We start from the raw sequence: 23,241 nt of genomic DNA on the forward strand, positions 1-23,241 counted from the left end.
GATAAATCGAGTGAGCCGCACAGAACTGGAAGATGGGTTTCTTCGGCTTCACGATGAAAATCTGCTGCTCAAAGAATTTGCCCGGAAGCAAGAGGACAGGATCAAAAGGTATAGGGATGGCAGATGGGAATCTAAGGGTTGCTTGTTTTCAGAGCTTACCATTTTCCATTGTCAGTTACTCATGATTGTCTACTTGAAATAACTGATCATGTGTTTAGTGAATGAATCTGTTCCGCGTAGCATCGTAAGAGACAAATTTGTTTTGACAAGTTGGAGGCATCTGGCAGCTGAGCTAGAGGTTCAGAGTTTGATTCCCCCATGGTGACTCCTTGGCAAGGGCTGGATGCAATGACTCATAGGGGTAGGGTCTCTTCCCACTCTACATTTCTAAGAATATTCTAAAGTTCAAGCTAAGAATGTGCAGTAAACAATTCAGTGAAGTGTAATGCTGTAACCTGCCACCAGATGTCACCACTCTATGCTCATTGCGTTCTAATTGTGCACCATAGTGCCCTCTAATGGCAGAATGCAGGTGCTGCAACACAACATTAGAACATGCTAAAATCAGCCATTACAAAAAAAATACCATGCAGATAACTCAATTAAGGAGGATTTAAACCAGCCACCACACATGTCTTTAGGTAAGAGAACCACGTATAAAAATGCTTTGACTGTAACCCTTAAAATGGACAGCATCCCATTGCCAATTTACACTTGAATTAAACAAGTCTTGGTGGCAAATAGCTACTAATTAACAAGATGCTGGTTATGTTCCTGATTGGCGTGTGCCCAATTGTACGATTGGGTTTCCAAACAAGAACGCAACCAGCACCTCACTAATAAGCAGCAATTTGCTTTGTGATTCCCCCTTACATGAGCACAAATTGCCACCAAGACTTGTGCGTTATCAACCCCTACCTCTAACCTGTAGATATTCCATTCCTGCCATCCTTCCATTATGATTCCTCTTTGAATCCCTCCTTCAGTCTCACTATTGTCTTCTCAGTGTTTTCCAACCTCCTGTTGAAGGCGAGATGCTGAGAACTAGAACACCAACCAAACTCTAAAAAAGCTTGAAAGCAACAGAAAAATGCATGTGTGTGACAAGTTTTTTTTTTTGCAGTGGGAGCATAATAATAACAAAAAAAAAATTAGATAACCAGTAGGAATAAAGTTATTCCACTGGGGTAACAGTTAACACTTTCTAGTTATAATTTAAAGTTTACACCTGTCTATCTATCTATCTATCTATCTATCTATCTATCTATCTATCTATCTATCTATCTATCTATCTATCTATCTATCTATCTATCTATCTACCTACCTACCTACCTACCTACCTACCTACCTACCTACCTACCTACCTACCTACCTACAGTGATTAACCCTCGCTGTGTGAAAGCATTGTTGAACGGGGCAGGAAAAGCCATTGGAACGCATTAAACATGGTTTAATGCGTTCCAGTTGGGCCGAATACTCACCGTTCGGCGATGCTCCCCTATGGCCGGCAGCCATTTTTGCGCCCTCCCCTCGCTTTACGAGGGCGCGAAAACGCTGCGTGCGGCCATTTTGGGGCTTCCGGCGGCAATTTTGTAGCCGCGGAACAGCTGATCGGCGGGTCGCATTTGCGATCGCAAAACCGGCCTCGTAGAGCGAATTCATCGCTCTACGAGGCGCCCGTTGTGCGAGGCACCATTGTATCTATCTATCTAGCTAGCTAGCTAGCTAGCTAGCTAGCTAGCTAATATGCCGACCACTCTACCCAAAGGTCTCTGGGAGGCTTACAACAATTAAAATACAATAAAAAGATTAAACAATACAATTAAAATAGATACTCTAAAAAGTAGGTACTTTTCAAATGTATTTTTCAAGGGTTTTTTTTGGGGGGGGGGAGGGACAGCATTTCTTATCATTCTTGAAGGTTTCCTCCCCAAAGAAAAGTAGCCAAAAGCATCCACATAACAAGTTCTTTTTAAACATTGCAACAAGTCATGGCCGCAAATTAATTTATGGGCACTGTAACCGGTAATGGGGAGAATTACTTTCTGAAAGTAACCTTATGGGCTCTGAAATCCTTTTAGCAGGAGGTTTAAAAAAATTTCTTTTTAAAGAACATTTTAAGGATGGAGAGGGGCCTTCTTTCCTCTTTATCTGCCCAGGATGGGCACCAAACTCCACAGGCTCAACCACGAGCGAGCGCAAGCGAACGACCGGCCCGAGAGCTGGGTCCGAACCTCGAGCCGGAACCTGGAGCTGGAAGAGGAGCTGGAAGGCCTGCAGGAGCGAGTTCGAGAGCTGGAGCGTCGCAACGAGGGTCTGAGGGGCCGTCTCCTTTTCTACAAGCAGCAGCTCCAGCTGCAGAGCTGCGGCCGACACTGCCCTTACGGTTACGTCCCGCCCAGGGTCAACACAGGGCTTCGGCGGGCGCAGACTGCCAGCGGCCGTGTCCCCGAGAGACCGCGCAGAGGTGAGGGGGTTTGGCCAGGTATCGGCATCCAGTGAGAACCATAAGCAGAGCAGTGGGTTCGGGTTGTTAAAGGTAAGCATCCCAAGCTGTTTTTTTTAAGGGACCAGCCCTGCTAGTTTTGGTGGCTCCTTATGAACAGCCGTAGGGATGGGGTGGGGCCGCAGGTTAAACCACAGAAGCCTCTGGGCTGCAAGGTCCGAAGACCAGCAATCATAAGATCGAATCCACGTGACGGAGTGAGCGCCCGTCATTTGTCCCAGCTCCTACCAACCTAGCGGTTTGAAAGCATGCAAATGCAAGTAGATAAGTAGGGACCACCTCGGTGGGAAGGTCACGGTGTTCCGTGTCTAGTCGCGCTGGCCACGTGACCATGGAAACTGTCTACGGACAAACGCTGGCTCTACGGCTTGGAAACGGGGATGAACACCGTCCCCTAGAGTCGGACACGACTGGACTAAATGTCAAGGAGAACCTTTACCTATGAACAGCCAGTCCAACACAACAAGCGTTGTAGAATTTAGCCTCTGACTCAAAATTGTCTCTTCTGTTTATTTATTTAGGTCTTGCAGGGATACGGGTGCAAGGCCCGGCAGCCAGGCCAACTCACACAGCCCCACCCAGCTATGGGGATCACGTTCCAGAAGCGGAGATGGAGAAACTGTGAGTCTTGAGTCCCCGCTCGTCCCACCCTCAGGGGTCTGAGCCTTAAAAATCACAAAATCACGGAGTTGGACAGGGTCTATAAGGCCATCAAGTCCAACCCCCTGCTCAAAGCTGGAATCCACATCAAAGCAGATCTGACAGAGAGTTGTTCAGTTTTCTCTTGGAGACCTCCAGCGTTGGAACATTCACCACCTCCCGTGGTCATTGGTTCCGTTGTCGTACTGCTCTAACAGTTAAGAACTTTTTCCACAGAAACTTGAGGTTCTTTGTTTTAAGCCCTCAAAAAGCAATCAAAACCAGGCTAAGCCACTCTGGCAAATGGCCCATCATGAGAATCTCATGTGCTGGCCGTATCAGCACCCCTACGACTTGGTATCGCCATGTCAAACCAGACACAAGAGAGCCATCCATTGTTCAAGCTGATAGACCTGAATTTAGGGAAGTTGATTTGTTTTGGATTAGATCTTCCTGGACCCTGAAGTCAGAAAAGGCCCCCCTAACCATGCTGCTTGGGGGTTAACTGGGAGCTGTAGTATGAAAAAAGGAACTTTTCTGAGTCCTTAACCCTGTCTTATCTCACGGTGGTGTCTTTTCTTTATGTTTATGCTCAGGACTGGGGAAAGATCAGCCTCAGAAACAAAAACAAATTTTCACTAGGTTAAGGCAGAAAAAAAATATTAATTTGCTCTCTTTTCCCAGGGGATAAGAAGCTATTTTATTTTGCCTTTCAGAACTCACAGCCTTGTCTTGGCTGAGTTGGAACCGGATCCTGAGTCGTTGAGTTCCGCACGTGGCCGAGAGACGGACCCAGAAAGCAGCCGCTCTCAGCAGCTCCACCTGGAGGCTCAGGAACGCCGGTACAGTTTTCATTCCTTCTCTAACACATAGGCCGTGTATGTGCTCACTTGGGAAGAACCATTTGTTTCTGCTTTTTTAAAAAGACACTGTCTTCCACAATTTTCCCAGAATTCCCCAGGCACAATGCTGAGAATTCAGTCCACAGGCTCACCCCTAAAGGTAGCTACATATACCTACATTTTGCTCACCTGGACCAGGGTCTACGTCAGGCCTTGCTTCCTGTTCAAAAAGGAAGCTGCCACAGTACTTCCTTTGGGAGAGGCCCTGCATTCATGGGTAGCAAAACCACACCTCTGAGGAACACCTCCATCTCCAGAGAAACCTCAGGAGAGTATCCTTGTTTCTGAAGGTAGAAACAGACACCCCCCCCAAAAAAGCAGGTAACAATGGAAGTCAATACAGCCGGTCCGTATTTATAGTGGTACCTCGACTTACGAACTTAATCCGTTTTGGAACGACGTTCGTACATCAAAAATTCGTGAGTTGACGTACCATTTCCCATTGAAATGCATGGGAACAGAATTAATCCATTCCAGCATTTCAAAAGGCAAGGGAAGAGGGCTGGAAATTCAAACTTCCAGCCCTTTCTCCCTGCCTTTTTGACTTTGGAGCTCTCAAACTGCTTCTGCTCCCCCCCCCCGACATCGGAGGAAGCCGTTTGAGACCTCCGAAGGCACCGATCGCTCCGTTCACACAAAAAAATAGCACTAACTTGTGAACGGTGCCTCAACCTCATGCCAATTTTTGCCAACGGAGCCATTCGTAAATCGAAAAGTTCATATGTAGGGAAGTTCATAAGTCAAGGGTTGACTTTGTCTGTCTCTCTGTCTGTCTGTCTGTCTGTCTGTCTGTTTATTTATTTATTTGGTTTCTATCCCACACATCTAGACCAAAGGTCTACTCTGGGTGGTTTAAAATTTTAAAAACAATAAAACCAGTAAGCATATATTATAATTCCACGATGGGGAAAGTATAAGAAATCAAGATACAGCATGAGGGAAACCCTGCCTAAATAGCCAGCTCTTGACTTTTCTTCTGAATATACCCAGAGAGGGAGCCCGTTGGATCTCCACGGGTAGGTTGTTCCAGAGGCGAGGGGCCACTGCCAAGAAGGCCCTGTTCCTTGTTATTTCCTTCTGGACCTCCCTCAGTGTTAGGCCCCTCAGCCACCCAGCCTGACTGGAACAAGTGAGTCTGGCAGAACTGGGTGGGAGAAGGCGCTCTGCCAGATATCGAGGTCCTAAACCGTTTAGGGCTTTATATGTAATCGTAAGAACTTTGAAATCAACATGGAAATGAATGAGCAGCCAATGCAAGGCGGCCAGCGTGGGGGAAATATGGTGATACCATTTCACCCCAGTAAGAAGTCTGGCCACCTTATTCGGCACCACCTGGAGTTTCCGCGTCAGTCTCAAAGGCAGCCCCCCGTAGAGTGCATTACAGTAGTCTAATCTTGAGACTACGAGCACATGGACCAAAGTGGTGAGCGCCCCCACATCAAGATAGGGACGCAGCTGGGCAATCCGCCGAAGGTAGAAATGTGCAGAATGGGCCACTGACGACACCTGGGCCTCCAGGCTGAGCGCCGGGTCCAGATGTAGACTTTTGCATCTAGACCGCCCCTCTCAGAATCCTGCCTGGGAAATTCTCGGAGAATTCTGGGGTTTGGAATCCACACACTCACACAAAGAACCTGAATGGCACATTCCTAGTCCTCATCTTGACACAGTTGTGGGATTTTTTGTTTACTTGTTGTTTTTAAAAAAACAACGTTTAAATGTAGAAGCCTCCTAGCCCTACCAGGTAGCAGTGTGAAATAAACACACACCTAAATAAAAACTTGGAAGGAACTTGAAAGGAACTGTAACTTGAAAGGAACATTGGAAGTGATCTTAAGCAGAGCCGAGGAACTCAGCTTTTGGGAACTACATTTCCCAGAATCCTTCCCTTAGCATAGCTCTAGATCAGAGATTTTCAACTTGTGGTCCTCCTTTGGTTTTGGGCTTCTGCTCCACAAGTCATCTGCCATCATGGCTGGTGATAAAGGTTTCTAAGACGGGCTTAGGTCTCTGGCAGCGGAGTCATAGGCTGGGAGTTCGATTCCCCACTGTCCCTCCTTGAATATTCAATTCCATTCTGCTAATTCATTTGCTTCACATTTTCAAGGGGATAACGATTATGCCCCTCGCTGCAGATATATCAGATAACTGAGGTTTTTTTGGACTATATAATCCAGACATTCCCAGTGAGCAGAGATCCAGCCAATCTGAAATGATGATACGGATCTATCTTTGCTGGAGTAAGAACACCCATTTTCATTCAGAACGCCCACCCACACTCAAATTACTAGCGGAGCAAACCCCAAAGAGCATCGACCAATTCCCCCTAATTAAAGAACTAATTGAAGGCAGGAGCCAAAAGGACAGCTCGTTCCAGGAACCAATTAATTACCTGAGAAATGGGATGAGATTCTTGCAGATTAGATTCCTTAATTAGTTTTACGTTGTCCTGGAACTGAAGCCGACGGTTTCGCTTCGTTCGGGTTGATTTCCTTGAGAATTTGGGATTTTTCCCAAACACGGGGCCCTTGCTTGAATGTATTCATTTCTGCTGGACTGATCTGGCTTTTAACAAAAAGGCTGTCACTTATTTCTAGTGGGCATGGGAGTGATTGGGTTCATAACCAACGATGGTTCTTTTTCTCCATATTCAACAACTCCCATCTGTGCGTCTCCTTTACGTCTCCCAGGGCTGCCATCAGGGACAACTTGGAACTGATTCGGCTGCAGAAGCTTCTACGGGCGAAGAATTCGGAGCTGGTGGCAGTCAAAGTCCAGTTCACCGGCTTACAGGAAGTGAGTCTCGCCCGGGGGAGCTGGATCACTTCAACGGCCAATCAGTTGTGACACTAAATCTGCTCTGGCTTTTACTCTGAACTTTACAATAGTTATCCAGCACCAAGTCCTCTCCCCAAACGAGGTTCAGCACTTTGGGGACAGCGCCTACAAAGTTCAGAGTAAAACCAGGAACAGATTCGCCACCAACCCCAGCCCGCCACAATGCCTGAGTCACGACTCCTCCTTGGCTCGGCCACTTTGACAGAATCAGCCCTGCACGCTCTTCTTAAGCAGATCCCCAACCTTTAGTCCTGTGGGGATGTCGGATGGCAGCATCTACAATCACCTGCCAGTATGATGACACATCCAGAAGGCCACATGGGAAGACGGGTTTCTAAGTTGTCATAATCATGCTGTTATAACTGCTGATGTTGCTAATCTTTAGCGGTGCCCAACCTTGGGTCCCCAGATGTTCTTGGACCAAAAACCCCAGAAGCCTTCACTACTCCTTGTGCTGGCCAGGATTTCTGGGAGTTGTAGTCCAAGAACGTCTGAGGACCCGAGGTTGGGAACCTGCTGCTCTAGATAACTGTCCTTTCAACTCCCTTTTTATGGATGGTAAAGGTGGATGGGTTCTAAAGTCAGTGCACGGCAAACTTGGTGCCGTTAAATGAACTTTGCCCTCGGCTGGACCTTGTGGATTCCTGATCCTCACAACGTTTGCTTCTGGGTATAATAGAGAACGAGGAGATGAGGGCTTGGTTAAATGAATGACATCTATATAACATGTCATTAGAAACTGAGCTCCCTTCAGAGATAAGAAAGATCCGTTTATCCTAGCATGGGTTTCTTGTGTGATTGGTCATTGAGAGGTAAGCATGGGCTTCATTTACTGGCTGATTGCTCAGGCAAGGAGCTCTGGAGGAATTAAGTCTCTAGAAGGAACACGTGCTTTCAAGTCAGTTCTGACTTATGGTGACCCTTTTCAAGGTCTCCCCAGGTGAAGAGGACTCAGAAGGGGTTTACCCTTCTTTATTTCTGGGGGCAAACTGTGCAACACCGTGGGGGCCCAGTGGGGAATCAAACCCCCAACGTCGGGCTCCACCGACAGGTACCTAAACCATTCAGCCTCACCGAGAGGGATGCGCTAGCTCTTTTGTACCATTGATCCATCTATTTTACATCTTTGTAGAGAGAATGGTGATAAAAAACCCAATCAGGAAGACTTTTCCCTGCATCCCTGTTAATTCAGGCCTTTTCTTTCCTTCCCACTAGGCTTACGAGACCCAGCTCCAGCAGGTAATTTTCCTAGTTCTATTTGGCGGGATTTGAACTCGGGTCTGCCATATACCAGAAGGCTTCGGGATCTCATGATCGTTGTCGCTCTCTTCTCTTCTTTGCCTCCCCCCGCCCCCAGAACCAAGAAGCATTAAGGTCAGCTAGTGGGGCCTTGCTCGCTCAGGTCGAAGAACTCAGCACCTTGCTCCGAGAGGAGACCCGGAAGGTGGCCGCCCTAGAAAGCCAAATAGAGACGCTTTCTCCTCTCCAGGAGGTGCTGAGAGAGGTGAGCTGTTCCAAGAAGGTCTCCCCAAGAATGGACTTCTGTCCCATCTCTTCTACACCAAGGCTTTGGGGTAGAAATGCAGTTTTTGAAGTACAGCTCACAGATTCAGGGAGTCTGGAGTTTGCCGATGGGGATGGAGGCGATGGGGGAAAGGTCTGGGGAATCCTCGGAAAAGCACCTCCTGGCCAATAGAAACTCCGATGGGCCATGGATGTTCCCCAGCCCAGGATCCCTGTGGGCTCTCAAAAGGGATCTGGGAGAAATAGAATTGATGGTGTGGCGTATATACCAGGTTTATCTAATCCAGATCCTTTGCACCCCTCGTCCATCATAACAGACGGATTCCTTTTATCACCTTGTTTCTCTCTACACTTAAAGGTGGTGTAGCAGTTAAGAGCATTTGGCTAGAACTCGGGAAATCCAGGCAGTTTCATATTGTCTTGAGCTCCCTGGAGGAAAGGTGGGATATAAATGTTTTTTAAAAAGCTGTTTAGGCCCTTTCTGCCCCAGGAAAGGAGAAGAATGTGTTCCCCCCACCACTGATCTAACCTTGGACAGTACAACAGATTCCTGTTCCTGCAGAGGCTCTCTGTGTGATTCAGAGCCCCTTCCTTTCCCATTGGTTTATGCATCCTTAAAGGAAATAAATACATTTCAAGTGTGCCACACACATTCCCAGGAGTTTCCCTCGATGGGGCTGACATCTACTAGTCAGATTATTCGGGCATGGAGCTTTGAAGGAATTGCGTGCATGGAGGGAAAACATTATGAAAGTAGGAAACATGCATTTTTTTTTCTCAATGTGCGATTTGACCCTGAGCAAGGCCAGATCATGGATTTTTCACAGCTTAAATTGGCCTAGGTGCTTCTCTGCTTGATCAACGGCTGCAGATAAGAAAGAACCCCTCGTCAATCATCCCTTGATGGTCTACCAGCAGGCACCCTCTCCTGCCTTGTATGTTTTGCAGCCCTTGTTATGAGCATTTCTTATATTTTAGAATTTCCCCTTGTTAAATTGGGCCAGCTAGGGTATTTCGTGGGACTCTCCCCATTTGATTAGGGAGTCTAGCCAAGGTTTCTGGCATCAAAGGAATCCCATGTCCACCTTTTCCAGTTTCAGGAGCGCGTCAGCGACCTGGAAGCAGAACGTGATCTGTTGAAGATGAATCATGACAAGCTCCTGGAGAGGTATGTACAGGATGGCAGCAAAGATAAGCAACTGCTATGTACCATCGGAGGTGTTTCCTCCAAAAAGCCACCATTGTTGTCTTGGAAGTGGCTTGTAGCACCTTTAAAATATGGTGTTTCTCCCCGCCCCCCGGGAATATTTAGCTGCATCAGCACGGCTCAGGAAAAGGTGGATGAGCCACCCCAGAAAGACAACACCCTGGAAGAACAACTCACCGCACTGATGACGGAGAAGAGAAACCTTGAGCAGCAGCTTGAAAACAAAAGAGGTAACGGAGTACAGTGGTGCCTCGCTTGACAATTACCTCGTTAGATGAGGAAATTGCTTGACGATTAGTTTTTTATGATCGCTATGTGATCACTAAACGATCATTCAATGGGGTTTTTCTGTTTTACCACGATCGGTTCCCTGCTTCGGGAACCGATTTTTCGCTTAACGATGATCAAAAACAACTGACCGTCAGGTTTCAAAGTGGCCGCCCACTGTGCAAAATGGCTCCCCGGTTTGCTTTAGGACGGATTCCTCGCATTACAGGCACTGGAAAATGGACGCCCTATGGAGGATCTTCGCTGGATGCTGAGGTATTTCGCCCATTGGAACGCATTGAACCGGTTTTCAATGCATTTCAATGGGCTTTTTCGTTTCGCTTGACAAGGATTTCACTTAACAGCGATGTGAATGGAACGAATTATCCTCGTCAAGCGAGGCACCACTGTAGACTGGAAGCTGGCATTTTGCTGGTGCTGGATGAAAAGCCTCTGATTGGAAAAAAGAGATGACGTGTAGACGTTGCAATAAGCCATGGTTTGTATTAACCATGGTTTGTTGCTTCACTGGGAAATAGTGGGCATTTATAATGGCTAAGCATAGCAGTTTGATGCTGGGCTGGTATCCAGTGGAATGCAATAAATATTTGGAGAGCTAAGAATATTTTTAAAAAAGGAAGAAAATCTGCATTTTACTAGTTTTGGATATCCAGCCAAAGATAGTTGGGGTGGGGTGTGGTTTAAATCTTCAATTAGCTTAACATCCTGTTGCTAACTCTAGTTTACAAAAGGACTAGAGCTAGTTTTCATGAATCTGGGTGTGCTTGCAGCCATCATAGAGAATGTGTAGGTGTTGCTTTCAAAGACAAAGAAAGAACAACAACTCACTCTCTTTGGAGAAGAAGCAGGAAGGAAGTTGGAAGTATGAATTGCAATCTGCATATTGGCCAGTAGATACTTAGAGAAAGGAAAGGAGAGAAACCTAAATCTGCCTGTTGGTGGCGTTATGTGCTGCCACATCGAGATTTCAGAATAGCTGAGATATTTAAGGAGCGGCTTTACCAGTTCCACACACACACCCAGTGAGCTTCCATGAATGAGCAAGGATTCAAACCGAGGGCTCCTGAATCCTAGTCCATCACTCTATCGACTACACCACACCGGATATCCAGTGTATTTCAGCGTAAAGTCTACCTGGTTGTCTCTTTATTCCCTATTGGTTTGTGTTATTTGTCATAAGCATTAGCGCTCAACATGCCAAAGCCACAAACTGCACAGCCGGCGACCCAAACACCTTCCACATTTCTACTTTCTTGCTCTCCCACCCTCCCTACCAGCTCCTGTTTCAAGGTTGTTCATGAAACAAGCCGAGGGTAAACCGTAGCTTGGGTACCACGAAAAGGCTTACAAATAATAATACATACTAATAATCTTATGAGTCCAGAGTTGGAAGGGTCCCGTTAGATCATCCAGTCTAGCCCCTGTCAAGAAAGCACAGTAGGGAATCGAACTCCCAACTTCCAGTTGTTTCTCAACACAGGTTCAGATTGTGGCTTGCAGAGGGCTTGTTAGTAGAGGTAGGTTTACCTCTGTCATTCCTGCTGTTCCTTCAACGTCTTCCTTTTGCTAACGTGCCTGCGTTTAAAAGATTGCCCTGTTTAGCAACGGGACTGAGTTGACAATGCGGGGCAAAGGGAATTAATTGCCAGGCTTATGGAAAGCAACACCGGGTGGCAATCCTGTGATTCCCCCCCCCCCCAGCGTTTGTCTCTTTTTCCTTAAGCTCGGAACGAGGCGCTGGAGCAAGAAACGAAGCAGCTGGGCCAGGAACACGAAGCCCACCCCTGGCAGGAGAAGGGAAGCCATTTGGAAGAGCGGAAAACCAGCATGGAAAAACCTCCCTCCCCTTTGATTCAGGTAGGGAGGGCTTGGAGAGAACAGGTTTCCCTGTCTGGACTGCTATAGCGCCATGGATAAGGTGTCGCACTCAGGGTAAAGACTTTGAGGTTCGTGGCCTGATCGTTGCCAGGGGACCTCAGATCAGTCCCACCCTCCAGGCAGTCCCACCTCGCACGGCTGTTGTGAGGACAGTGAGAGGAAGAGCGCCTTGGAGGAACAGCAGGCTATAAATATATCTAATACATCCACAGTAGCGCTATGTATGCCACTTTGAGGCAGTGGGTCTGAGAAACTAAATTGTCCCGCGTGTGTATGTGTTACATGTCAGAACCAACTCAGAGCAATCCTAATAGGATTTTCTAGGGAAGTGAGATATTTAAAAGGTGGTTTTGCTGTTGCCTCACTCCGTCCCCCGCTTGATTTTCGATGGCTCGGCTGAGATTCGAACCCAAGTCTCCAGTGTCCTCATCCGTCCCTCTACCCTGGTGGTTCCCAACCTTGGGTCCCTATTTGTTCTTGGGCTCCTGATTCCCAAAATCCGGCGTCCGAGTGGAAGATTCTCGGAGTTGTCTCTGAAAACAGGAACGTTTTCCAAACTCCTGTCCTTTCCCCTACCTTGTCTTCTCAGCAGCCTGGGTACTTAAGCATTCTGGAGAGAGAGGATGAGAAGGAAGAGACACCGTCTCAAAAGAGCCTGAAGCGGAAACTTAATGAGACGGAAGCGGCCCACGCGGAGACGGTGCTGGAACTGGAGAAAACGCGGGACATGCTTATTCTGCAACACCGCATCAACCGGGATTACCAGGTAAAACAGAAAGGCTTTTTTAAAAACCTGAGTGCTGGAATAGAGAGACTTTTGATGTGCTTGTGAATGTGTATATTGACAAACAAAGCATTATTTCAGTAGCTCCTCTATTCTAGAAGCCGGGGCACCCCGTACTGCTCAGGCAAACAATATCGTTCCTCAGTGGTAAACAAGGTCTGCCAGTCTGTATTTTAATTGAACAGGCATAGTACGTATTGGCTAGCATCCATACTGTCATTAAGAAATGTCTCCTCAACTTACCGTATTTTTCCATGTATAAGACTATACTTTTGTCTAAAATCTTTAGACTAAAAATTGAGGGTCGTCTTATACACAGAAGTAAGCTGAGGAGAGAACAAAAACAAGTGGAGGGAAAAGCAGGGATCAAAGCGATTCTGCAGCGCTTTGATCCCTTTCCCCTTATACTTGCTAAGCCCCACTTAGATTTCTTAATTTTGGATCAGAAAAGTGGGGGGCGTCTTATACACGGAAAAATATGGTACCTCCCTCTATACAACACCATTCTACAATATCTGGTCAAGTGCTTCTTATGGTTCCAGAACTATCATTTAAGTTAAGATCCCCCCTCTTCCTGCTACTTTTTAAAATCATGGTAAATACGTACATCATGAAAATATATACTTCTATTTTTTTTTTCTTTTAATATTTTCAAACTGCCGATAAGTGAAACTGTGGATTCCGGTCCCATGGATACGGGAGTGTGCGTGTGTCCTACCATACTGTGTTTTCTTTGGAAAATGTCCTGGTTTTAGGCAGAGCTGGAAGGCATGATGCTGCAGGTCACCCGGGAGAAGGAGGATCATGAAGAAAAGGAACAGCAGATGGCCCGGCTGCTGGACCTACGGAGTGCCCGCATCCGTCAACTTGAAGGTACATTGACTCAAAAAGACTCTCTTAAAGGCGTCTCTTCTTCCTTCTTCCCCAGGGTTAATCCCACAATTCAACAGGGGTTACTGAACAAAGGAGAGAGGGTCTCTTGAGGGCAAAACTCAACGTTCCTAATGACCGGATTCTCTCTCTCTCTCTCAAAACATCAGCCTGTACCGCCTGTTCTTCTCAGGCTTGCCGCACCAAGAGAGGCCAAAAAGGCTGTCTGTAGAAATCACGCCTTCTTAGTCATGGCCCCATCTTTATTGAATGGGCTCCTGAGAGAGGAAACTCAGACCCTCTCTCTCCCATCCTTTAAGAGGATGCTAAAGACTGTCCTGTTTCAAGAGGCTTTCAAAAACCTCCACTCTTAAGCTATTCTCTATATGTTCTGGTGTTCATCTTGGGAGGTTGGATCACAGGGTATGTTGTTGGCGACGGCTCCGAGTCGTGCTTTGCACGGTCATCACAAAACAAACAATAATAACTACTTTGGCCAACCTCATGGGATTGACCCGGAGCAACGAAACCCAAGAACCCAGTCCTCATGGGATTGACCTCAACCGTATTCTGTGTCCCCAAGGATCCTGGTTTCAATCCAGAGACAAAACCCAAGCGTCAATACATCACGGAAGGCTACATAAAGCCAAGAATGCTGTCCTCCAAGGGAGAGGAATAGCCAAGAAATTCAGTAAGGAATAGCTGGAAGGGGACAGGTTGTCAAATCTCAAGCGGGTGGGCGGCACTGAGATCTTAGGGAATTTATCTCCTGGAAAGATAAATCTCAGGGCGAGGGGTGCTGGAAGAAGGGGAAAAGGGGGAGTGTTTGCTTTGGGGTGGGCTTTAATGCCTTAGCACCTCTTTATACCATGATCTTCCCCTATGAGCCCTCGTGAGTGTTAAGAGGTGTAGAGGGTGGAGGGTTTATTATTATTTATTTTTATTTTATTTATTAGATTTCTATCCCGCCCTTGGATCAGAGTCCAAGAGACCTGGGTTCAAATCCCCACTCAGCCATGGAAACTCATCTGGGGTCAGGAATATTGGCAAGTCTTTGGGTCTGAGTCCAAATCTCGGGTACCAAGTCCTGAGTTCCAGACCCCGTGTCTGAGCCTCTATTGAAAACAAGATTCCTCTTCCCCCCCCCCAGCCAGGAAAATGGGAGGGGTGGGTGAATTCTGAGTTGTGAGTTGAGTAGGAGTCGTTGATTCCAAGTTGAGTCGCTATTGTGACTGAGGTCCGACTTGGCAGTGAGGCCCCCCCCCCCGATTTGCCTCTCCATCCCCGCCTGGAGGAAACCACTCTTTGAACATCTCCTGTCCCTCCAAAACACAATTCGGTTGCCCAAAGTCTGATGTGAAGGGCCCGTAACCTCGAGACGCGGGGGGGGGGCTCTGAGGGATCGGCGCTGATGACTTCGCTCGGTTCTCCCTTGCCCCCAGAGCAGCTGAAGGATGTGGCGTACGGGACCAAAACGGTCCCCTTTCGACCAGAGGAGGGCGGCCCGTCCACAGGAGCAGAGCCTGACCAGGCCCCCAAACTGCGGAGTGGGGAGAACCTCTTTGAGATCCACATCTCCGGCGCGGTGCTGTCGGCTGAAGCCTTGCATCTCCTCGGGGACCCCGAGCCCGTCACCTTCTGCACCTACTCCTTCTACGACTTCGAAACCCACTGCACGCCCATGGCGTGGGGTGGGCGGCCCCGCTACAACTTCACCTCGCAGTACGTGGTCCAGGCAGAGCCCCTCTTCCTGCAGTACCTTCAGGGCGCCACCACGCGCCTCGAACTCCACCTGGCCTCCGCCACGGACCACACCACCTTGGCTTCTGGCTGGCTGCGTTTTGGTGAAGCGCTGGGCGGTGGGCAGCAAGTTTATGCCACGGCGGCCCTGCATGGTGAGAATCACTTCTCCTCCACAGCATCCTAGCCTGTTCACTCATGATCTTCAGTCCTTTTGGGAGGCCACAGGCAAAGCAAAGTGTCTCCTCGGGTGCTCGTTTCCACCCTGGACTCCCAAAGAACTAGAAAGTCAGAAACTTTGGCTGAAATCCACCACAGTGGATCCAAGAGATCAGTTTCCACTGATTCACTTATCTGCGGTCTGAAGATATTAAAAATATTAGAAGAAAAATCCCAGAAAGGTATACTGTATTTCTATGATGTCATTACCAGAACTGGCCACTGGAAGGAGCCAGAGACCATGCTATGTATAACATTCTCTATTATCCATGTTTTGGAGCAGGCCAATTGAATCACTGGAACATAAGTGTTGGCTCACCAAATCCTCCCTGATTTAATGGGCTTACTTTAGCTGCCATTTGCTGTTGAATTTTAGCAGTCACTATCTTTATCACCCCAAAGGCAGTCTAAGAAAGTTTGGCATTTAAGCTTTATTTAAGGTAAAGGCTCCGCTTGACATTTAGTCCAGTTGTGTCTGACTCTAGGGTGCAGTGCGCATCCCCATTTCCAAGCCATAGAGCCAGCATTTGTCCATAGACAGTTTCCGTGGTCACGTGGCCAGCACGACTGGACACAGAACGCCATTACCTTCCCACCGTGGTGGTATCTATTTATCTACTCGCATTTTTACATGCTTTTGAATGGCTAGGTTGGCGGGAGCTGGGACAAGCAACGGGATGGTGGGTGTGATAGGCTTTGTAGTCAGTCCTCTCCAGAAGGCAGTAAGATTCATACACTGAATGCCTACCAAGAAGCAAACAGGGGACATAGATCAGTCCCGTTTCACTCCTTTGCTCCATTCCTACTTCTTCATCCTGCCTAACTTGCTTTTTACCCCTTCACACCCCACCCCACGTGAATTCCAGGTCCCCACGGGGAGGACTATGGCCTTCTGGAATACTGGATGCGTCTCCGTTTTCCGATAGACCAGACGCTGAGGCTGCACCGGCAGCGGGCCAAAGCTTTGGGCTACCTGTCGGCCGGTGTGCCACGTCCCGCTGCAGTCCACGAGGAGAGGCCACAGCAACAAGAGGGGGTGAGGAGAGAAGAGCCTTTTTTTTTTTGTGGTGCAAAACAACTGGGTCCGTAGTTCTAGTCCTTGTGGTTTTGGCAAAACCCAATCAAACTGGGGAAGAAGAACCAGCAGATTCTACTAAACTTTCTGAAATCAGGATTCAAAACTTCCTGGAGGGAATTTTGAGTTCTGGCCTTTGTCAGCAAATGCCTGTGTAATTCTAAGTTTTTCCTGTTTGAGTAAACAAGATGAACTGTAAATATTATTTTATGATGATGATTTTTGACCCCTTGACTTCTTTTCCTCCGGCAGGGACGGAGGCCTGGGTGGAACGAACTGCATGTACGGATCGAAGGCTGTGCCGGCTTGCGCAGCCGGTGGCTCGGTGCCCAGCCCAGCCCTTACGCCGTGTACAAGTTCTTCACCTTCCCAGATCACGACACCGTCATCGTCCCTTCGAGCAACAACCCCCATTTCGGAGACCGACAGAGCTTTGCTTTGTGTGCCACGCCGGAACTGCACCATTACTTGCTCCTGCAGAGTCTGGGTGTTTACGTCTTCGATGACGAGGACGAGGAGCCCGGGAGTTACCTGGGCAAAGCCCACATCCCCCTCGTGCCCCTCGCACAAGGGCGCAGCATCACCGGTAGTCTCGTTCACAGACATGCAGAAAATGCTTGGGGCTACAAATCCCAGAATCCCCATATCCAGCATAGCTCCTTGTCAGCAATGGTCGGGAAAAGGCCACATCTCCCAACAAGGCGTTGGCCTGAATCGCCACTGTAGTTTAGAAGCAACTAGTTACAAGTCACAGGCAAAATCCAAAGAGAGAGAAAAAAATTAAAAATAACACACACCTTGCGGCACCTTAAAGATTACCTTTTGTACAGTAGGACCCCCATATCTGCTGATTTCAAGCCCCGTCCCTGTAGATACTGAGAAACGCGGATTATATCAAACACTTCTGCATTTTAATAGTGAATGTTATACATAGCATAGTCTCTGGTTCCCTCTAGTGGCCTGTTCTAGCAACGACATCGTAGAAATGTATTTCTTGAGCAAATGCTATATATAGCATGGTCTTGGGCTCCCTCTAGTGGCCAGTTATGATAACTTTATCTTTAGAAATATGTATTTTTAGGATTTTTCATTTAATATTTTAATATTTTCAAACTGTATAAGTGAGTCAGTGGATACTGATCCCATGGATAAGGGGGTCCTACTGTAACAACAACAGGTTGCTGGTCACACACTGTAAAAACAGAACAGGAACCAATTCCTTTTGCGGAGTGACTTCTCAAATTCCAACAGCCGCCTTAACCTCTTGTCTCGTTTTGCCCCTTTCCAGGTGACTTTGTCCTCACTGATCCGATGGGGAAGCCCAACGGTTCCATCCGCCTGAGTCTAGAGTGGAAGCTCCTTTATAGACCGCCGGAAGAGGGTCGCCTTGAGGCGCTCCAGGAGCAGAGGCTGGCGATCCAGGAAAAGCCAGCCTTGCTGAAAAATCAGGTGAAGAGGCTTGGGTCGGGGGACACCTCCTGCCTGGATTAGTCCTGCAAGCGCTACAGCCCTGCACTTGAGGGCAAGAATGGGAAAAGGTGATGCCCCCTAGGCTGTTGAACTGAAATTCCAGCAGCCTTCCTTAGTCAGGAAAGGTAACAGAAATGGAGAAGAATACTGGGATATGTAATCCAACTGCATATCAGTTCCTTCTAGATCTACATCTAGAAGGCTACACTTTGTCCACAATTTCTGTAGCCCAAGAAATTTATTTTCAAGAAGGATATTTATTTATTTATTTTATTGTTTATTCTGGGCCATTTACAACCTACAGTGGTGCCTCGCTTGACGATGTTAATTCGTTCCAGCGAAATCGCTGTAGAGCGAAAACATCGTCAAATGAAACAAAAAAACCCATTGAAACGTATTAAAACCTGGTTAATGCATTCCAATTGGCTGAATACCTGCTCGTCCAGTGAAGATCCTCCATATGGCGGCCATTTTCGATGCCTGCATAGCGAGGAATCCATCCTAGAAAACAGCGGGGGCCATTTTGAAAGCCGGGGGCCATTTTGAAACCCGACGATCAGCAAACAGTAAAATGAAAAATCAGTTCCCGAAACAGGGAACTGATTGTCGTTAAACGAAAAAACAGAATCTAAACATCATTTTGTGATCGCAAAAAACTCATCATAAAGCGATTTCCTCATTAAGCGAGGCAATCGTTAAGCGGGGCACGACTGTATATGTGCATACAAATGAACAGTAAGAATTAAAACACAATCGTATCGAACCAAATGGTTTCCAAAGACAATTTTTCCAAATAGTAGCAGGACAGGAGGAGAACATTCAACCAGGATCGGCTGAAAAGCTCTCCCTGAAAAGCCGTGTTTTTCAGTTGCCTCCTGAATGCCAGTGGGGGAGGGAGCCAGGCGTCGCTCCTCCGGGAGCTGGTTCTGTAAGGTCGGTGCCTATGCAAAGAAGGCCCCATCTCTTGTGGATGACATTCGGGGCTCCCTTGAGGGTGGCTACATGTGGAGAAAGATCTGGTGGGTCAAGCCCATTGGGGAACAGATGCTCTGACAAGGAACATGATCTCAAACTGTGGATGGGGTTTGCACATGAGTGTCACACAATCCCAGAGGTCATTTGAGCGCCAGAGGTTGGTTGACTCCCCACCACCACCACCTTTTCTCTCATGTCTGTTCAGATCCCGAGGGAGACACGCGGCAGCCCTTTGCTTTCCAGTCAGCAGAGGAAGAAGCCACGGCTCTACCCACCCAAGGCAGAGAGGCCTGCTCGGAAACCCACACCGCTAGGAGGAGGAGCCCGCCTGCCTCCAGGGCCAGGAACTCCAACGGTGGAGCGTGCGGAAGACCGCGCAAGAGAGGATGTGGAAGGAACTGCGCAGGAGGTGTGAAATGTGCTCAAAGATCATAATCCAGTCTTTGTATTATAGTCAGATACCTAAAGCATCGAACTATCCAGAGAGAGAGAGAGATGTGTGCCATCCATCCATCCATCCATCCATCCATCCATCCATCCGACTTCCCAATCTGTAACTCTACATACCCCATTATCCCCTGCCATGCTGGCAAAGGACAGTGGGAGCTGTAGTCTAAGCCACCTAAGGGTGCTAGGTTTGGGAAGACCCCCTCAAAGAGACACTAAATCCACAGCACATATAAAGTCATACAAATGGAAGTAGATCTGTATTCTCGAAGGAAGTAGATTTGTTTATTTGTTCCACTGACGTAAAGGATTCTGTCCAGGTCATGTGAGGGCCTCACTCAAGCAGGACTGTCCTGTATTTTGGATTTCATCACCCAAAAACCCCCAGCAGCCATGGCCAAGTGTCCATGAGGGTACGAGGAGCTGTCATCTAAAAGACCTGGAGGCCCACATACCACCCCCCCCACATCCCCTCTCTTAGACCCCTGACTAACCCGAGGCTTGTGTCTGCATAGGTGTCACTGGAAGAGTTAAGAGAAGAGGCAGAAGACAGACCAGCTGTGGAGGAAGAGACGATGGCCGCAGGTTGCAAGGAATTGGATTCTACCTCAAGCGCAGTGGCAGAGGAAGGACCGTTAACGGACATTGGTACTGTGACTGGCTGGGTCAAACGGACCAGATCAGGGCACTTAAAGGGGGAAAATTAGGTGGAAGGACAGGGGATGCTGGAAGTGTAAAGTATTAAGCATGGGAGGCCTTCAACGCTGAACTTTCTCAGCCCTGGAAGGGTTAATCATGGCGTAGTGGTTAAACGGCAGTACTGCAGTCGAGTCTCTGTTGATGACCTGAGTTCAATCCCAGGTAGCCGGCTCAAGGTTGACTCAACTTTCCATCCTTCGGACGTTGGTAACTTGAGGACCCAGATGACTGGAAGGGCATTGTGGTAGCCTGCATAATTAAAGTCTAGATTGGCCAGAGGGTGCTTTGCGTGCTATGGGGAGGTATATAAGCAGCACACTTTGCTTTGTGCTTTTTTTATTCTGAACCTTGAGAGATTCACAGAAGCAAGCTTCTTTGCCATGAAACGATTTGTGTAAACACCCAACCGAAGCCTTCAGAGTTTCCGCTTGTCACCAGCACGAAATATTTCAGGTGAAGGCATTCACACATTTAAATGCCAGAAAACATTAGTCAAACCAAGGAAGGTGAGAGGGGAGAAAATTGCAAAGCTTTTTTTTAAACAATCACATTTCTCAAAGTTTTCCAGCCAGCACGGCCTTTAGTCATGCCTAGTGGTAAATTTATTTTATGTTCTACAACGCATGTGAGTGTTGTGGATTGTGGGTCAACCGTATGATCCACTTGCTTTCTCTAGAAAACTAGAATACCTCAGGATGCCCTTCACATATGTAGTCTGTCTCTATGTGCTGCCTTTGAGGGTGTGTACGCTGGACTACATTTCCCATCGTTCAAATTCAGCCAGCTTACTGAGAATGATGGAAGTTGTACATCAGGTTCACCACCATATTAAGGAAGACCCCTCCCCTTTAGTTATTTTACTGCATTCATCCTCCATTTTACTGTTAGAAAAGTCGCCTGGATTAGCTCGCATTAGAAACAATTCACCCTTTAAGCCATAGATTCTAAAACAGACACGGCACAGAAGGAAAAAGGGAAGAGGAGGGAAGAGGAAGAGGGCAGAGGTGTGCGTTTTTCGCCCAGATCTTTTTCTTGTGTCTTGCTCACAGCCGCAGAGGAACCTGAGAGCACCAGCGATGACCAGAAGACTGAGAGCGATGAAGTGGTGCTGGGCATGTCTGAGGTCCCGGACCTTCAGCTCCTCGTAAGTATTCTTTTGCTGCTGAAGTGGGAAGCCATGTAAACCTTTAAAGTCGGATACAAAAAGAGAGATCAAGTCTCACAATGTTGAAAATGGATTTTGTTCTCAAAAGTCATCCAACATATTTTGGGTAGAAAATAAATGTCCTCGGTCAAGGAAATATTAAAAGAGGTCCTTCTGAAATTTTAGGTTTTTCCCCCCCTTTCTTTTGCATTTGGTCCTCTTGCATGTTTCCAGTTCCGTTCTGTCTCTGAAAGTTTAAAGCCCCCCTTTAGCTTTGATTTGGCCACTTCAAGGGGCATCAAAATCATCCCGATGCAAATCTTAGAAAAGTTACTTGTTCGGACTTCAGCTCTCACCTACCCATCCATGCCCCCCTTTCTGGCAACTGTAGTTAAAGAAAAACTTGCTCCGCATCTTCTAAAGTTCATTAAGCTACACAGTGCTGGAAAAAAAAACAGGTGATAGAGAATAGAGACGGTGGGTATGTCTCGTGGCATGGTAGTTGGACTGCAGTACTGCAGTGAAAACTCTGCTCACCACCTGGTTTCAATCCCACGTAGCCGGATCGAAGCTCCCTCAGCCTTTCACCATTCAGAGGTCTGTAAACTGAGAACCCGGCTTACTGGAAGGGCACTGTGGAGCCCACGTAATTAAATCGTATGGGCCAGTATATGAGCAGCACAATTTGCTTTTGCTTTTTAAATGTAAAACAGGCCCCAGAGAAAAAGAGTGCCATATTTTGAAATCACTTGGGAGTGGGTTCCGTGACCTCTCTAAAGTAACGCGGATCATCGCCCAATTACACACATATCCTTACATTTATACCGAAGTACCCTCTTCTCTGCGGGATCAGTTATCTGCTGATTCACTTCTCCACGGTCTGAGAATATTAAATTTCTTCAAAGAAAAATCCTAGAAACGTATATATTTTTAAAGAGGAAGCTCCCAGAAGTGGCCACTAGAGGGGGCCAGAGACCATGCTATGTATAACTCTCACTATAAAAAAAGCATTCGGCATCATCTGCACTTTTCAGCATCCACTGAGTGGCTTTGAACTGATCCTGCACCAAATAGGGGATCCTTCCGTTTTTCACTTTCTGGTCAACAGGTCCTCACTCTCAGATTATTTTAGGAAACGGTTCTAGAACAGCATGGAAACTCACTGGGCTTCTTATTCTTTGCCATAGCCTTCAAACAGAATTCGGGTAGAGATCATCTCTCTCCGCCTGCATCCGGAGAGTGATCCTGTGGTCAGCGAGCTCATTCAACAGCTCTATGTGGAGTATCATTTCCCTGGAGTGCCGCTGGAGGAGACAGAGACCCCCTTCTCGTTACGGAAACCGCAGGGAGGCCAAGAGGTCTACTTTCACTTCAGCAAAGGTACGACGATTCTTCCCCATTGGAACGCATTAAACAGGTTTCAATGCATTCCAATCTGGAAATGCTTTTTGCTAGACAATTTCGCTAAACAGCGATTTCAGTGGAATGGATTACCATCGTCTAGCGAGGCACCACTGTAAAGTCATCCCTTCTCTGAAACTAAAGGCTTCTTTCTGTCCCAAAGGGGCTGTTTCTCATACATGCACATACACACTAACTGTAATGTTGGCTCTGAAAGGAAGATATTATTTGATAAGAGCTACCATCCATATAAGGCAACCCGTAGCTCCCCAGAAAACACTATGCAACCTCTTGAGAGTCACGACTGCCAGGATGGGAAATAGTTTTACAATAACGTTGCTTTCATATGGCTTACCTGCATCCATTCGCTCTGCCTGAGACGCTGAAGCACCGTGCCTGCTGACAATGCTCTGCAAACAGCCGCTTCTCTCATACGTGCTCACAAGAACTCTCTTCCTGCAGTGATCAACCTGGATCCGGACCCCGACAGTCTCCAGAGACGGCTGCTGTTTTCCATGCTGGACTCCAAAGAACCTCAGCAGAACCGGTACATGTCCAGCTTTCCCCTGAAAAGCCGTGGGCCAGGTCAGGGAATGCTGGCTGTTGGGTTCACAAGACTCTTTCCCTCAACACAG

The 23,241-nt window shown here is 47.5% G+C and overlaps 1 protein-coding gene across 1 annotated transcript in view; it reads left to right on the forward strand.

The window, feature by feature from the left end:
• The window catches only part of RPGRIP1 (RPGR interacting protein 1), a 25,081-nt gene continuing 1,840 nt past the window's right edge, over positions 1-23,241 (forward strand). The window contains exons 1-21 of the mRNA XM_072977005.2: positions 1-108; positions 2,160-2,467; positions 3,028-3,127; positions 3,862-3,987; positions 6,738-6,843; positions 8,101-8,124; positions 8,243-8,389; positions 9,504-9,577; positions 9,722-9,846; positions 11,628-11,761; positions 12,372-12,548; positions 13,322-13,439; positions 14,879-15,331; positions 16,262-16,431; positions 16,723-17,056; positions 17,759-17,919; positions 19,121-19,324; positions 19,878-20,010; positions 21,111-21,205; positions 22,393-22,585; positions 23,069-23,153. Coding sequence (XP_072833106.2) covers positions 2,161-2,467; positions 3,028-3,127; positions 3,862-3,987; positions 6,738-6,843; positions 8,101-8,124; positions 8,243-8,389; positions 9,504-9,577; positions 9,722-9,846; positions 11,628-11,761; positions 12,372-12,548; positions 13,322-13,439; positions 14,879-15,331; positions 16,262-16,431; positions 16,723-17,056; positions 17,759-17,919; positions 19,121-19,324; positions 19,878-20,010; positions 21,111-21,205; positions 22,393-22,585; positions 23,069-23,153 — 3,266 coding nt within the window. The 5' untranslated portion in view covers positions 1-108; position 2,160. The remainder of the gene's footprint in view (positions 109-2,159; positions 2,468-3,027; positions 3,128-3,861; positions 3,988-6,737; positions 6,844-8,100; positions 8,125-8,242; positions 8,390-9,503; positions 9,578-9,721; positions 9,847-11,627; positions 11,762-12,371; positions 12,549-13,321; positions 13,440-14,878; positions 15,332-16,261; positions 16,432-16,722; positions 17,057-17,758; positions 17,920-19,120; positions 19,325-19,877; positions 20,011-21,110; positions 21,206-22,392; positions 22,586-23,068; positions 23,154-23,241) is intronic.

The sequence above is a fragment of the Pogona vitticeps genome, chromosome 6 (genome assembly GCF_051106095.1).
Source record: "Pogona vitticeps strain Pit_001003342236 chromosome 6, PviZW2.1, whole genome shotgun sequence".
NCBI classification, from domain to species: Eukaryota; Metazoa; Chordata; class Lepidosauria; order Squamata; family Agamidae; genus Pogona; species Pogona vitticeps.